At 43.5% G+C, this 14842-nt stretch overlaps 2 protein-coding genes across 3 annotated transcripts; one reads left to right on the top strand and one right to left on the bottom strand.

The window, feature by feature from the left end:
• Positions 1-1351: 1351 nt before the first annotated feature.
• spryd7b (SPRY domain containing 7b) lies at positions 1352-9550 on the bottom strand. The gene is made up of 5 exons (XM_075479315.1): positions 9403-9550; positions 6450-6566; positions 6009-6175; positions 4769-4871; positions 1352-2449 (listed from the first exon to the last, which is right to left on the bottom strand). The coding sequence occupies exons 1-5, from the start codon at positions 9506-9508 to the stop codon at positions 2352-2354; spliced, it is 591 nt and encodes a 196-aa protein (XP_075335430.1). The 5' UTR covers positions 9509-9550; the 3' UTR covers positions 1352-2351.
• A 757-nt stretch (positions 9551-10307) lies between these two features.
• Positions 10308-12749, top strand: trim13 (tripartite motif containing 13). Of its 2 annotated transcripts, none has more exons than XM_075478661.1 (2): positions 10308-10536; positions 11227-12749. In XM_075478661.1, the coding sequence occupies exon 2, from the start codon at positions 11233-11235 to the stop codon at positions 12373-12375; it is 1143 nt and encodes a 380-aa protein (XP_075334776.1). In that variant the 5' UTR covers positions 10308-10536; positions 11227-11232; the 3' UTR covers positions 12376-12749. The 2 variants fall into 2 exon arrangements, with proteins under 2 accessions (XP_075334776.1, XP_075334775.1); XM_075478660.1 differs by lacking the exon at positions 10308-10536 and adding an exon at positions 10561-11114.
• The last annotated feature ends 2093 nt before the right edge of the window (positions 12750-14842 follow it).

Raw genomic sequence — 14842 nt, 5'->3', positions numbered from 1 at the left:
TTAACACCTGCATGGAGGCCAATTTTTCAGAAGTCTCTTGACACTCATACAGTACCATCTGAATAAAAAAAAAAGGCAATTATTCCACCTGTTGCTAAAAAGCGTTGCCCATAAGAGAACAACGATTTTAGACCCATCGCTTTAACATCTATTGTGATGAAGTGTCTTGAAAAACTGGTGGTAAACCATCTGCGACTAGATCCACAATTGGATCCCTTACCAGTTTGCTTACAAACATGAGCGAAGCACTGATGATGCCTGCAATGGCATAGTGCACCTGGTGGCTAAACATCTAGAAAACCCCAGGAACTATGCTAGAGTGCTTTTTGTTGACCTTAGCTCAGCTTTTAATACTCTCCAGCCCCACAGCCTTCTGACTACATTGAAACAAATGAGTGTCGACCCATATATCATCAGATGGATTCCTCATTCCTCATCAATCGTTCCCAGCAGGTCAGGGTGAATAGGACTCTGTCCGACTCTCTCACCACCAGCACTGGCGCCCCCCAGGGGTGTGTCAGTTCACCTGTCCTGTTCGCCCTATACACCAATGATTGCATCTGTAATTCACCTAACAATTACATGTTTAAATTTTCTGATGATACAGCCTTTCTCTGCCTCATGTCAGATTTATCAGATTCAATAACCTACAGACAGCAGATCCAAAGTTTTGTTCAGTGGTGTGAGGAACATTTCCTAATTCTTAATGTCCAGAAAAACACAGGAGATGATCTTTGACCCGAAGTCAGTTGGAGACCACTTATCAGTGGTCATCCATCATCATAGCATTGCCCATGTGGATTCATACAAATACCTGGGAGTACAAATAGATAATAAACTCACATGGACTGTTCAGGTTTATTATGTCTTCACCAGGGTCCAGCAGCGACTGCACTTCCTCCGCAGGGTGAGGGCCTTCGGTGTCAGTCAGAAGGTGACGCTGCTCTTTCAGCATTCAATTGATGGGAGTTAGTCAGTATAAAATTGTGAATGTAATGTGATGTTTATGATTTTAGATTTGGTAGCAGCCAGTGTTTGTCAAGATAAATTTCCTTAGGACAATAAAGCTAATCTAATCTGATCTAGGAGCACATACTCAAAGGGTGCATCTTCCATCTTTAATGTAAATAGTAATGAATAAATAAACATTATCTACATGCTGCCATTTAATGAAAACTATTACCACTCGTCACATTAAGAATCTGACCCTATTCTAATGATCTATTTTCTAACCCGATCGCATAATGCCAGTCACATGCAAAGTGCTCGTACAATGCCTCGCTTTTGAACTACTGAGCGCAGTGCAAACTCTCAAATGTCACAGCTTCGAAATCAGAAGACGGCTCAAAAGTGGTGCCTCCAAACACAAAAGTTTAATGAATCGGCGAATATTTGGATTTAACATCTTTAGTGCAAACAAAGACAAGCATTTGAAATATATACGACTGTCACACTTCGGCCGCACGTATGCAATGCCGATACAACACAACGGATTGACGTGTTCAAATGTGTCTCCAATCAGAGACGACCAGCTCCAGCTCTGGTAATATTCTGACAGAATAAATACACTGTAAGATTGAGAAAACAGCTATTCAGAAGGATGATTAATAAAAACAAACCATTTTCATTTGTGTCATTATTTTTGTCGGCCATTTAAGAAATATTTCACTTTGTAAAACATTTTCCAGCACCATCGGACACCGGATGTCACCTGGAATGTGAGCTGGTTTCACTTTCGTCGGCGTTTCAATTGATATCTGTACGATGACGTGAAATGACGGTGTCCATACATTCACTTTACATGACCCAAAAGACTTGTCAATTTGATCTGGAAGTGAAATAAATACAAATAAATAGACGCATAAGACGTATGCTTGGATGTCAGTATGGCATTTCGAAGGTAACCTTCTCAGAAAGGTAAGGATAAAGCAATGTCGATAAAACATGGCTCCTGATCCTGACAAATGGAAACATTTTACCACTGCATTCATTGCCTGGTATGTATGCACACAGTGTGGATGTAAGCAGCGACTTAAAGTTGTTCAGATATAACACATTGTGATTAACACTGAAACAAGGCAATTATTTTACAGTTTTCTTCTTTTTTTTCCGTTTGCACAGACTGTGACAGCCCACCGTAGCTGAGCCGTGATCAGAAATCCCCACTTCTTCAAGGACACTCCAGCATCAGTCCAGAGCAGCAGTAAAGAGGAGGGGTAATCAGGGGAAATGAGACAGGATGCACACTCAAGCCACACATAATAATCAATCAAGATCAAACTGTAGTGTCACAGAGGTTGCTATGAGATTTAGAGGAAGGCGGCAACACATCGAGAGGCTGAGGTGCTCAATTAGAAGATTTGTTGTTCAAAGAGGATCTTCTCAAATCCTTGTGGAGGTGTGTGATAGAAGTCACTAAACTGGCAGTCTAAGATGGCGCTGTCATCCACTGGAACAACAGAAGGAAGGTAAAGACACACACAAGCACAAGGTTAGACATTGTATACACGTTAACCTCTTAAACCAAGATTTGCATTTTTATGCTCCTCTAAAGCCCTGGAAACATATCTAATATCTAACTAAGCAACATAGTAGTGTCTTTGTCTTAGCTCTGAAGGCTCGGTCAATGCAGTGAAATGCACACAGAGCTGAGGTGTGCAACACGTCTTTTTAAGTTACTCTGATCCGTTTCCAGCGATCAGCACCTTACTCACGTCCTCGTGGGCTATATGAGTAGGCAACAATGACACTCGACTGGAGTTATCATCTTCTGAATGAAATATTTCTATGTGACTGACATGAAATAACCAAAAACACTGGCAAAAACAAGCTTTTATAAAAACTCGGGTCAAATGAAATTGGCATTTCATGACAGAAAACGTATTCTTAATGAAGACGCTGCGGAAAAAGTACCGGGACCCCCTGAGAGCTTTACAAAGACACATAAACTGTGGTCATGTGTGATGTTGTCCATCATATTTCCTGATATGGGGAAATGCCTTTCACAAGATTCTAACAGTGTGTCCACAAAGTTTGTCCAATGTCAAAATGATTTTCCTCAGCCATGGCTTGGAAAAACTTTTCGGCTTAATCTGTTTTCCACACACGCACTGCGGTCCTGAAGTGTTCAGGAGGGCTGGCATGGGCAAACACAGCTCTCCGCAGCATCGTACCCAGGCCCGTAATAAAACGTCTGGAAGATTCAGCGGGCAGCGGCAAATCTTACGGAGCATTTACTATGACTGAGCGAGCATGCGCTCGGGTGAGGCTTACTGCTTCATTCTTCTTTCTGTTGACCTGTATATTGCTTTTGACTCACTCCTCGGTATCGTGGGGACATACCAGATACACGTCAGATTTGACGTCAACGCAAAAACTGTCATGGAGGAGCCTGTCGGCCATTCTCCATGTTCCGCACTGTGCTTCTTGCATCGTGTGCGATCTAAACGTGAGAGCACGTCTGGCACACACATTCTCCTGAACATCTTCAGGGTTTATGCACAAAAAAGGCCCTCAGTGACCCGACTCTGTGAGTAAATCACCTCGACTGACGAAAGAGACTGCAGCTCTTTCCAAACCCACACCATACCAAGCCAAAGGGCAGCACTGAAGTCTAGACGCTTGGTAATACCAGTTATCAGCCTGAGCCGTGGAGATGGCAGAGGTGATGTCAGTGGATCTTTTTTTCTTTCTTCCTCTTTTTATGCAGTCCTGGAAAACAATTCGTATGGAAACTATGTGGTCGTTTGATCCAATGGATAAAGTTCCTCGACTTTTCACGCAGAGTTCAAGCAACAAATTACTTGGCTGAGAATATTTGAGATATTTGCTTGAAAGTATATCCCTACTGGTGTATGTGTAGCTAAATGACAGGAAGAGAAATATTTAGAACATCTTTCGGGTTTTCTTTCCCAAATAAAGTCAAAAGTGGAATTCACTAAAGAGCAACATTGACTGGCAAAGCTAATCAATTAATGTGTCCGTTGTATGTTTTTAGCGGAATAAATCCTGCGAGTATCGGCCCTTTAAGACTGTGAACAGTTCACATGGCTCGCTCCTGGATGTACAGAACGTGTTTGTGGTGAAATGTTCAATTAAAAGTTCCAACAGTCAGACAAAAGAGGTGTTCAGTAAAAAGAAAAATTTAAAAAAAAAATGCACATATGCAGCCCTCTGCTGGAATACAAGTGCATGACAGCATCTCTTAAGAAGGCCGGTCCAAGTAAGATTACATTCAAAATGTGGCTCCAGATGCTGATCGATATCAAAAGTTAATCACTTCTATGTTGGGCCACGCCGCACCCCCTGCAAAACTGTAATGCAAATCACCCTCTTTGAGACGACCAAACAACTCATTTTAAACATCTGTCTGAATGATTAAATATTCTGTTGACAGAAACAGCACGGGTGGCTATTTTCGGAATTCTGCCAGATCGTTAGAGAATCTGGAAGACAAATGAAAGAAAACAGACTATAGTGCTCCTGTGTTCAATTACACGCCTGTAAATTGTAAATGACGTTTTAATGTACCCGTGAATTACATAAAAGAAAGGAAACGGGAAGCTGCAACGCAGATCCGTCCACAACTTTTCGAGGAATTCTCTGGACTTACAATAAACAGCCAACAAAAACCGACTGGACCACATGGCCTCGCTGGAGGAGTGTACAAAAGGACATCTTTGTCTCAGGGAATGCGTGAACGAGTGAATCCAAAAAGTAACCAACCTCGTAAAAGAAGTTGGCGTCTGAAGCCAAAAAGGGAACTTACCATAGACGACGGGGAATACGGTGCCCCGGATCCCTGAGGCGGGACAGTGCATGTTCTTTCCATTCAGGTATAAATTCAACTCCACGTGGTCGTACGTGATGCCCTGAGGAACACAAACACACACGTAACCACACTGCACAACAGCAGATAACCTGGTTTTACCACAAAAAATAAAATACTTCTGTCTAGTCTGGTCTGGCTCATCAGAGACGGCGACACATTTAAAAGTAAGGATCGAAAAACTTTTGGATAGCCCGATTATACAGTAACTACACAGAAATTGTAGTTGTTAGAGGCACATTTAGGCTTATATCCCAAAACATTCCCGGAATATTCCCCCTCCAGTAGCTGCTCTTTCTTCTACTAGATCGTGATGACTTGAGCTTTAATTATTAAACTAAGGTCAATGTTAAGGTAAGGTCAGTTAAGAATTTGAAAATTGTGAGCGAGCAGTCTGAATAAACTGGAAACTGTCAATAAGGGCCAACTTATTTGTTTCAAGCACCATACACAGGAGTGTTGCACTAACCTGCTCCCACAATCCATTCGCTCCACGCATTACATCCGTGTTCTAAAAACGCTTTCATGACTACTGACAGGTTTGCAAACGGGTGGTTTGCTTTCATCGCTGTACGGAAGCTTGGAAGCTTGCTGTTTAGTCAGAACCAAAGTGAGTGGGAGTGCTTTTTCTGATAAGGTGCCGCCCGAGTGGGTGTTGTTGCAGTAGAAAGGTGACTTGCAGCCTGACGCTAAAGAGCAAATACGCGTGGACGTGGCAAACTTTGGCGCAGACAGAAAGCGATCCAGCACATTAGATCATGCGCTGCAACTTGAAATAAGCTTATTAAACAGATGAAGCAGGTTTCTAGCGCAGGTCTCGAGGTCCCTAACGATCTCTCACAAATGACAGTGAAAACTATAGATCGTGGAAAATAAAATGATTTAAAAAAAAGAGAGATCACAGGAATAATTAATGCATCACCTTTACGCCGTTTGAACACCCGGTTTAATAAGATCTCCATCTTTGGATCAAAATAAACTAACCTATATTATTCCCTTTGATCATTTTAAGGCGCATGTATCCTTCTACTTGCAACTTATCAGCGATTTGACCCAATATAGACTCGCAGGGAACATAAGTTTTCAGCCTTTCGGACAAAATTGCTATCACTGAAATTTCTCAGGAGTTTAGGTCATCAAACTTAAACACCTAACTCGGGAAATCAAAAGGGGCACTCACCACGATGTCACCCTCCTGGGGAAGGCTGTTCGCCGGTAGACGATTCTTCTCTTCATTATTATGGTACACAGACCCATCGTGCCTCAGGACTAAGCTGTTTGTGTCTCTGCCTAAAGGCACTTGGTTAAGATTGACTTTCTGGGTGGCAACACCAACTCCCCACACACCTTAAGCCAAAGCACAAAAACTCAAGAATTCAATATTCCGAGTCACTCTTAACACAATCACTACAGTGCACTTGTATTTGAAAACAACATCACTCGTGCAATCAGACGCTGACCGTGTACGAGTACAGAATTAGGGAGGCTGAATCATATGAGCATGCAGTCACAGGACAGCGTTGCTATTAAAAAGCGCAGCGTGCCACAGGAAACTCCCACGAAGAATGCACTGGAAAACTGCAATCAGGCAGGGAAAGAGGGCAGGAGAAGGAGTGCTTACCAGTGGACTGGATCTTAAACTCGAAATAGCTTTTGTTCTGGTGCAAAGGAGCACTGGCCAGGCAGCCTCCGGTGCCACATATCCTCCGGCCGCTCTTTACAATGACAACATCGGTGCCTGCAAGAGAATCGCAACAAACTCACTATTTCTCCGTTTTTTTTCAATTCATATCAATAAATTGTCCGATAGATGTCAAGTTTCTGGAACAAGAAGACGCATTACAGATACGTTCAATGATTTTTTTTCTCGCCACCAAAACCATTTATTTTTTTATTTATTTCTGTTGGTTAAACTCTGAATCGTTTCAGTACTGCGCCCAACTGCTTCAATATGGTCCTCATCAAATTTAATTTGAAAAGCTGTCCATCTCTCACTTATTTATGACATGTGACGTGTCCAGCAGCCTAAAAAGCAAAAAAAAAAAAAATACTGTATGTTAAAATAAATCAATAAAGTTGAGGTAAATACAACCTCAGACTCCACATCAACATAGAAAGTCGGATGTTTTATCTTTATAATGATATGATGCAGAGGTTGACAATAATAGTTCAACAGTTTTGAGCGCCTCTGGTAATTTCTCAGTATTTACATGTAGTCTGAGTTTGAAATATATGCTTAAATTATACAATTTTGACATCTAAACAAATTTTGAAGCCACTGGTGATCCAGCTTGCTGTGTTTATCAGGAGACATTTGAATCTTCCTGCAAGCTACCAGAGACTTTACAGTGAGGCAGGAGCCACATCATGTCCATTAACTGATAAAAACATTTGTATGCTTGTGGTTTCAGGATTTGTTGGCAATGATGGAAAGTAACTGAGTATGTTAATTAAAGCAACACACCTTTGTACTCATTCAAGCTCCTGCACTTTGTACGAATCTTTCCATTTTAAGAAAGTTCAAACTTCACTATGTGACTCCGGGACAACAAAAGCGCAATTTTGCACTTTTCCTCCACATCTGTCTGACATTTGGCTTACCGTTTGAGAAAAAGTTTGTCTTCGACATCCCTACTGTCAATGAAAACCACGAATCTCCAAATCTGGAGTTTGAACATCGCCGATAAACTACAACAACCTCTGGTATGAGCAAGAAAATACATCGGAGCGTAGCCAAAAAAAAACAACAACGCAGTTTTTTTTGGAGCACACAAAAGGCTGCATTTTAAATGCACATGGCACCAACTGGACAGCAAAACAAGAAACAGTGACACTTTCACAGAATATCTTCCAACCCTAACCCTCCGACCAATAGTGTACAAAAGCTTTAAATGACCCTTGTCTTGGACACCTAAAACAGTAAAACACAGCAATGACAATAACTAAAAATCATAACATGCAATCGTGTTATTGACTAGTAAATTCTCTTTAAATTCTACGGTTTCTCTCCTTGCCAAGTCTTAAAATTAGGTAAATACAATCTCCGATGAACAATAACACGAGATATTTCACTGTGTTATAACTCATTTATCCGCTACAGTTTATATTACGCAACAGTTAGAAAAAGACTGAACAGGTATGTCTTGTTAAGTAGGGGTAGCAGGAGAAAGCCTCTTCTCCCTAAAAAAAAAAAAAAAAAAAAAAAGAATATGGCAGCACAGCTTAAGACTTCTGTAACAACATGCTTTGGTTAGACCAGACCAAAGTGGAGATGTTTGGTGATAATGCACAGCACCACTTATGGTGAAACCCAAACACAGCATATAAGCACAAACACCTCATACCAACGGTGGTGGTGGAGGGGTGATGATTTGGGCTTGTTCTGCAGCCACAGGACCTGGACACCTTGTAGTCAGCGAGTCGACCATGAACTCCTCTCTATACTAAGACTGTTCTGAAGTAAAATATCAGAAACATCTGTCCGACTGCTACAACTAAGCTGAATCTGGGCCGCGCAAGAGGAAAATTACTCGTCAGCAAATCTACAACAGGAAGTCTGAAAAAGAAGAGAATCAAGATGTTGCAACGGTCCAGTCAAAGTCAGGACAATGTATGAATGCCAGCGAACCTCAAGGAACGTTGTGAAGAAAAGTGGATCAAAATTCCACCAGAATAATGCGAGAGACTCACAACATACAGAAAACAAATACCCAAAGTCGTTGCTTTTAAAGGTGATTCCACAAGCTGTTGAATCATGGGGTGGACTTGATGTAGTGTTGTTTATCTGAGGTTGAATTGACTTCAAATAAAATAAAAAGAAGAAGTATATATATGTATGTATATATAGTAGATAAGTAAAACCTTATATTTGAAAAAGGGTGTCCTTTCTTTTTTCACGACTGTTTCCGGTTTAACGCTGAGAGGGCACATTTCTCTGCAGGATTAATATTTATTATTCGATTCTTTACACTTAAAATCAAAAATCAATTGACAATACGTGCACGCGTTTACTTAAATACTTAATAATTCGATCTTTTGAACAAGTTTTTTCTAATCGCAGTTTTTTCTGTTGCCTCTTCTCTTGCGCTTTCCACATCCGAGTCCTTCTTGCATCAGCGCTCCAGTGCGAGGTGCACGGTGTTGATGGGATGTTACTGGTGTTCTGCTCGGACTATTCCATTTAAGACGCACCTTTTGCATCAAATCGGGGTATTGTATGTCTCGTGTGTCTGGTTGTGTATTTTTCTTTTGTTTGGGGGGAAAAAAAAGGAAATGAGACACGTTAACCCTTACAACCTCGGATTCAAATGCTGTGGGAGTTAGTACAACATGCTAGTTTAAATGGTGGAGAGTCACCAATTACTATGTTAGGACAGCTAACTGAAAGTACTGTATGTTAAAAAAAACAACAACCTTTAACCATGTTTTGAAGGTAACAACAGCGCAGGCAGAGCTAGGTATTAGCTCGCAAGCTAAATTTGACGTCGAAAGATGTTAGCCGTCTTGTAACACACACACAGTCACCTGGCTGTATGTACATATCAACTGTGGCAAGTTACCACAACTATACTTACCCATGTGATGGGTGTCTAACTGAACAGTAGGCATCTCTTTGAGGGGAATATGCCCCGACCCCCCTTCCCCGCAGCAGCCAAAACAACACGTAAACAGCGCAGCCATATTCTTGCTCCGACACTGGCCAAACACCCGGAAAGAAACTCGTATCGTCAAACCAAAGAGCACCCAGCGTCAAAACGTCAAAAAGGCTCCCCCGCAACAACAGTGACACCTAGCGGTGCAGGTCGGAGCGACATAAGCCCCCTACTTCCTCACTGTATCCAATCACAGCGGGTAAGATAGGCAGTTGCTCCTGATGGCATGGAAACAAGGGAAGAAAATCAAGGTCAAAATTTCTCCACGTGACTAAGTAACTATTGGGTATCGATGTTACATAACCCCGGGTGAATTGAAAGTGGATAATGCGGGGTGGGTGTGTGTGTGTGGGGGGGGGTGGTGGGGGGGGGGGGGGGTGTTGAGTCGGCAATGCGAGCGTTCATAACTGCAAAGCATAGGCTACTCACTCAAGTTTGTTTTGCGATCAGTACAATGTGCCTCATCAAGTTTATGGTTGGATTTCTCAGGGTATGTTCGCACACGGTCCCTGGGTGATGTCAGGCCCATCTGCTCAGAGCTGCACAGTGTTGTTGTTTTTTTATATGTCAGATGGAGCAGCCGAGCGGCCACATTCGCACATGTACATTTTCCTGTGTGAGCAGCTCACAACTGCATATGTTGGTGAGCAGCAACAAAAAACCGGCTGAGGTAGTCCGGGGTAGAAACGTGCGGTGCCCAGACTGGGACCACGATCTACTTGACAGTTTTTCACGCTGTAATGTTTTGCATAGCAACAGCCCCTCCCCCCTCCTGACTGCCAGGGACCCTCTGCAAATTACCCTGCAGCGACAAAAAACGCAACCTTCCCCCTAAATGCTTTTAAACGGGGCTGTCAAATAGCTCGAGATCCGCGAAGGTTCCGCGTGGCTGGCAACACATGACACGCCAGGTCTCATCTGTGCGCAAACACGGACGAATCGGCACGGTCCGGTTTGCCGCGCGCGACTGAAACAGTTAACTGCACACCCGGAAAGGGCGAAGTCTGCACAGCAACAAGCGCCATGATTGCGTTGCGCTGAGCGTCTCAGCAGCTGGTGAGTGATTCTTTTGGTCCAGTAGTTGCATGTTACTATGCGCTCGCAAAATCTGTCACAGCCCTCCTTCTGTACCTTGCCAACAGGAGCAGCGCTCGCGCGAACCCCGTTTGTCGACGATTTGTCGCATTGGATTGGTTTAGGAGACAGCAACTTAGGGCTCAACTCAGCTAGCCGCCGTCCTGCTGCCCCTGCAAATACAAGCCAAGACATGACCGTTCGTTGGAAGAGTTTACATCCCGCCAAGTTGTTGGCGATTTCGAGTTGTAGTCGACCCGAAACGTATTGCGGGCTTCTTTCAGCGCTCGCTGGCGACAGAAAGACGTCAGGCAGCAGGATGCGGCTCAGCCTTGAAAACGCAAACGGAGCTTTTGGCAGGACCCGTGTCGGTCTTTTACGCGGGCACAGCCAGTTTCACTTTCAGGATTGGAATACTTCAAACACAGCTGGAACGTGACTGCTAACCCCCCCACCCCACCCCCCTAAAAAACCTGTATCCTTTTGCGATGCTACGGTGTTTTTTCTTGTGTAATTCACGGGTTCTCTGCCTCATAGGGCGGCATCCCTCTGCGTGTGGGGTGCGTATCATGTAGCCCGTTTTTATTGAGTGCTGATTTATTGGTTTTGTTGTTTTTCTCCCCTCTGTTCTAAATTAAGCACTGATTTGACGCCTGGGTGATGTGTTTACAGGGTACGATGGAGCAGCTGGAAGAGGAGCTCACGTGCCCAGTGTGCTGCGGTCTGTTCGAGGATCCGCGGGTCTTGTTGTGCTCACACAGCTTTTGCAAGAAATGCCTGGACGGACTCTTGGAGGGGAACCGAGGTCCAGCTTTCAGAACACCCCTCAAATGCCCCACATGCCGCAAGGAGAGCCCCCACAACGGCGCAAATACCCTGCAGATCAACTATTCTCTCCGAGGAATAGTTGAGAAGTTCAGCAAATTAAAGGTGATGCCGAAAATGTCCCTCTGCAAGCGGCACTGCGGGCAGCCTCTCAACATATTCTGCGCCACTGATTTGAAACTCATTTGTGGATTCTGCGCCACGACGGATGACCACAAAGGGCACAAATTCAGCTCCCTGGAGGATGCGTATGAGCAGGAGAAGGGGGCGTTTGAGGAGCTGCTACACGGCGTGGAGAGTTGGCGGAGCGCAGACACGCTGTCCTGCCTTGAGACGCTGCAAGCCAGCAAGAAGACGGCGCTTCAGTCGGTGAGCAAGGACGCGGAAAAGGTGGCAGAGTATTTCGACAAGCTCATTGGAGCCCTCGAATGCAAGAAGAACGAGATTTTGTCCGACTTCGAAACCCTGAAACTGGTGGTGATGCAAGCGTACGACCCGGAGACCGCCAAGCTGAGCGCAGCGCTGGAGGAGCAGAGGCGCGCGCTCAGCATCGCCGAGTCTTTCAGGAGCGTCTCGGACCCCCTGTGCTTTCTGCAGCAGATGCAAGAGTTTCGAGAGAAGCTGAAGGTCCTCAAAGACACGCCTCTGCCCTCTCGGAAAGACATGGACGTCGGGCCACTCGTGCGCAATTTCGACGTCAAAAAGTGGGATTCCCTTCGGCTCAGAGAAGTGGACAGGATCTCCGTCCCCCACGAGAGTGGCTCCTACCAAACGGGGGGCTCGCGGATGGCAGCCCCCAAACGGATCGTCTTCTTTCTGGCTTTTTTCTTGCTGCCAACACTACTCATGCTGCTGCTGCCGCGCAACCTCGCATCCGACGTGACCTCGAAGATCGAGCCGCTCGCCTCTGTCATTCTCTCGCGCACAGATGTTTACCTTCAGGGAATGACTGACATGTGCACAATTTTGATGGAGTGGGTCAGGAGCGTGTCGTGAAGTTAACTGACTCCATTGTCTACTTTATTTGCAGGTGTAAGTTATCCTAATTAGCCTTTTTTTGTGCATCTCACAGAGTAGTTCCAGGAGACCCGTGAGATGCAGTGGATGTAAGGAAACACATGTTTACAATGTCCTGTTTTCTTTTCTTTTTGTTTGTCTTTTTGCATTTTTTTTCCCCCTCAAGTTGCAACCTCGAAAGAATCCAACAGAAGCAACTCTAAACCCTCCATCCACGAAAAGTAAACGCTAAAACAAACGACCTTAAACGAGCGAGCACACTATTCCTCTTTTATACTCTGATGATTGCTATTAATTGTTTTTTTTTTCTACTTATCGAAGGTGATCTTGACAAATAAACCTGATCAAACTGACTCACTTCTGATTGCTTCATTCAGAGGGACAGTGCCAGTCGGGACGGCTTCTGTGAGCCGAGGAAAACGAGGTGCAGTCCACGGCCTCCCAACCCCCCTCAAGGCGCGCGTCCGCGCCACAGTGATGCTGCGACCTCTTCCAAGGTTACACATGTTATGTAACACGGCCCGTGTGAAATATTCAGCGGGCTGGAGAAAACAAGAAAGGAAAAAAGAAAAACCTAACAAAGTAAAAACACTGGTATTTGATACGTTTTCAGGGAGAACATCTGGAAGCCCGACAGCAGCATTTCCAGTCGGATGTTGAAAGCGCGTTTAATGAGCGGTCCTCCTCGTTTCTGCTCAGAATTTATACCGGTTCACGGAGCTCATTTGTTGCATAACTTATCCGACCGTCAAGTCAAAAACCTGCTGTTTAATGAACGGTGCAGAGTGGGGCTTATTCCGCCTGCAGCGCATCTGCATGTGAGCGAAAACGACTTAGAAGTCTGACATCGCGGTGCGTTTGTGTGGATAATTGCAACGTGATCGAATACTTCATGTTTAGGTTTGTTTTTGGTTATTTAAAATTTCTATCGGTCGCCTTTAAAATGGGTAAGATTTAAAGGGCGAGCTGTGAAGTGTGACCTCCTAGATTTATTTATTTATTCTCCTGAGTTGGGAGGAAAATCCTAAAGCCGAACCACAAAGTGCATCCAGTGATGTAAGCACCGACCCTAATTCAGAATGTGCGTCATAGCACGCCAGCACATGCATACATATACATTATATATATATATACAGTCTACATTATAGTTCAATTGCATCTGCACACACATTCAAGTGCAGCCAGGGAAAAAAAAGAGAATAAAGGTATTCATTAATTTATTTATTTATTATAAATATACTCAGGATTTGTGTAACACAATAGCCGAAGCGCATCGTGTACACCAGGTCAAGCTGGGGCCTTTTATGAGATTCCCTAAAAAGAACATTTAAGTCACCATTCAGCCAACTCACGTCAACTAAATTGTGTTAAATTCTTCACCTGGACAGATTGTATAGGAGCGATATGAACGCGGGTAAAAGTAGTATAGGAGGATTTTCCTGGGAAATCCTGGAATTTCAGCCCGCGAGTGAACGCTAATTCAAACCTTTAAGATGCGAGGGTAGATGAGTTTTTTTTCCTCCATTTACTTATTTCATGTCTTCCATTTAAGAAAAGAAAAAGCGTTTTTTTTTCTTCCGTAACCCTGTTAATAAACACACGCACAGAAAAGTCCACATAGTAGCCGTGATAATGCGGTGTGTATTTAGCAAAACATTTAAATATATATATATATATATATATATAGGCCTATATTTTTTTTAATCAACTGAATGCGATGTAAACATTTCCATATAAGCAAAATAATGAAAGGATCGAACCGTGGGGGGGAAAAAAAGGGTCATTTCCTCTCCAATCATTTCCAGGCCCCCGAAAAAAAAAAAAAAAATGAAATCCTTTAATTCCAGGCTGACCATAATTAGAGTTGCCTAAATCTGTTGATTTGAAATTATTGTATCAGAAGAGGCCTAACAAGGCCACTATGGATGGAAACGACTTTATATGTGTGCTTTATACACACACACATATATATATATATAAATAATGGAAGGTAAAAATAAAAGGGGCCTAAGCCTTTTTAATACATCACACAGCCTTAAATATTCACTGTCCATTAGAGGAAATATAATAATCTTATAAATTATGATATATTAACTTCGATGAGTTTTAATTTATTCAACATTTCAAACGGGTGTAATCAGGTTACTCATCTCTTGACAAGATGAATTTTGAATCTTGACATTATCCAAAATGTAGGCCAGGCCTCCGCATAAAGCGCCCCTCTTTGACCAGATACCGGAGCTTTTAATCACTGCTTGAGTAAAGCTTTTTTTCCCCCTCATTTTAAAGGCGTTGTGTCTGGGAGGTGTCCGAATTCTGTTTGCACCCAGCACCGACTGAGACGAAGAGGCGACAGAACCGTAGGACGGGTTCTGTGGAACATTGACGCAGTTATGCGAAAATTCTTTATTAGGAAAAACATCTCAAAAGCAGAAAATAAATCTAA

The sequence above is a fragment of the Odontesthes bonariensis genome, chromosome 12, assembly GCF_027942865.1.
Source record: "Odontesthes bonariensis isolate fOdoBon6 chromosome 12, fOdoBon6.hap1, whole genome shotgun sequence".
Classification (NCBI taxonomy): domain Eukaryota; kingdom Metazoa; phylum Chordata; class Actinopteri; order Atheriniformes; family Atherinopsidae; genus Odontesthes; species Odontesthes bonariensis.
This window is presented reverse-complemented; position numbering and strand designations above follow the sequence as displayed.

Coding starts and splice junctions, on each gene's coding strand:
- spryd7b (XM_075479315.1), bottom strand. CDS start 9,508: ATGGCTGCGCTGTTTACGTGTTGTTTTGGCTGCTGCGGGGAAGGGGGG. Junction 6,567..9,402: donor GTTAGACACCCATCACATGG/GTAAGTATAGTT, acceptor ATTCTCTTGCAG/GCACCGATGTTGTCATTGTA. Junction 2,450..4,768: donor CGTATTCCCCGTCGTCTATG/GTAAGTTCCCTT, acceptor CTGTTGTTCCAG/TGGATGACAGCGCCATCTTA.
- trim13 (XM_075478660.1), top strand. CDS start 11,043: ATGCTACGGTGTTTTTTCTTGTGTAATTCACGGGTTCTCTGCCTCATA. Junction 11,115..11,226: donor GGCATCCCTCTGCGTGTGGG/GTGCGTATCATG, acceptor ATGTGTTTACAG/GGTACGATGGAGCAGCTGGA.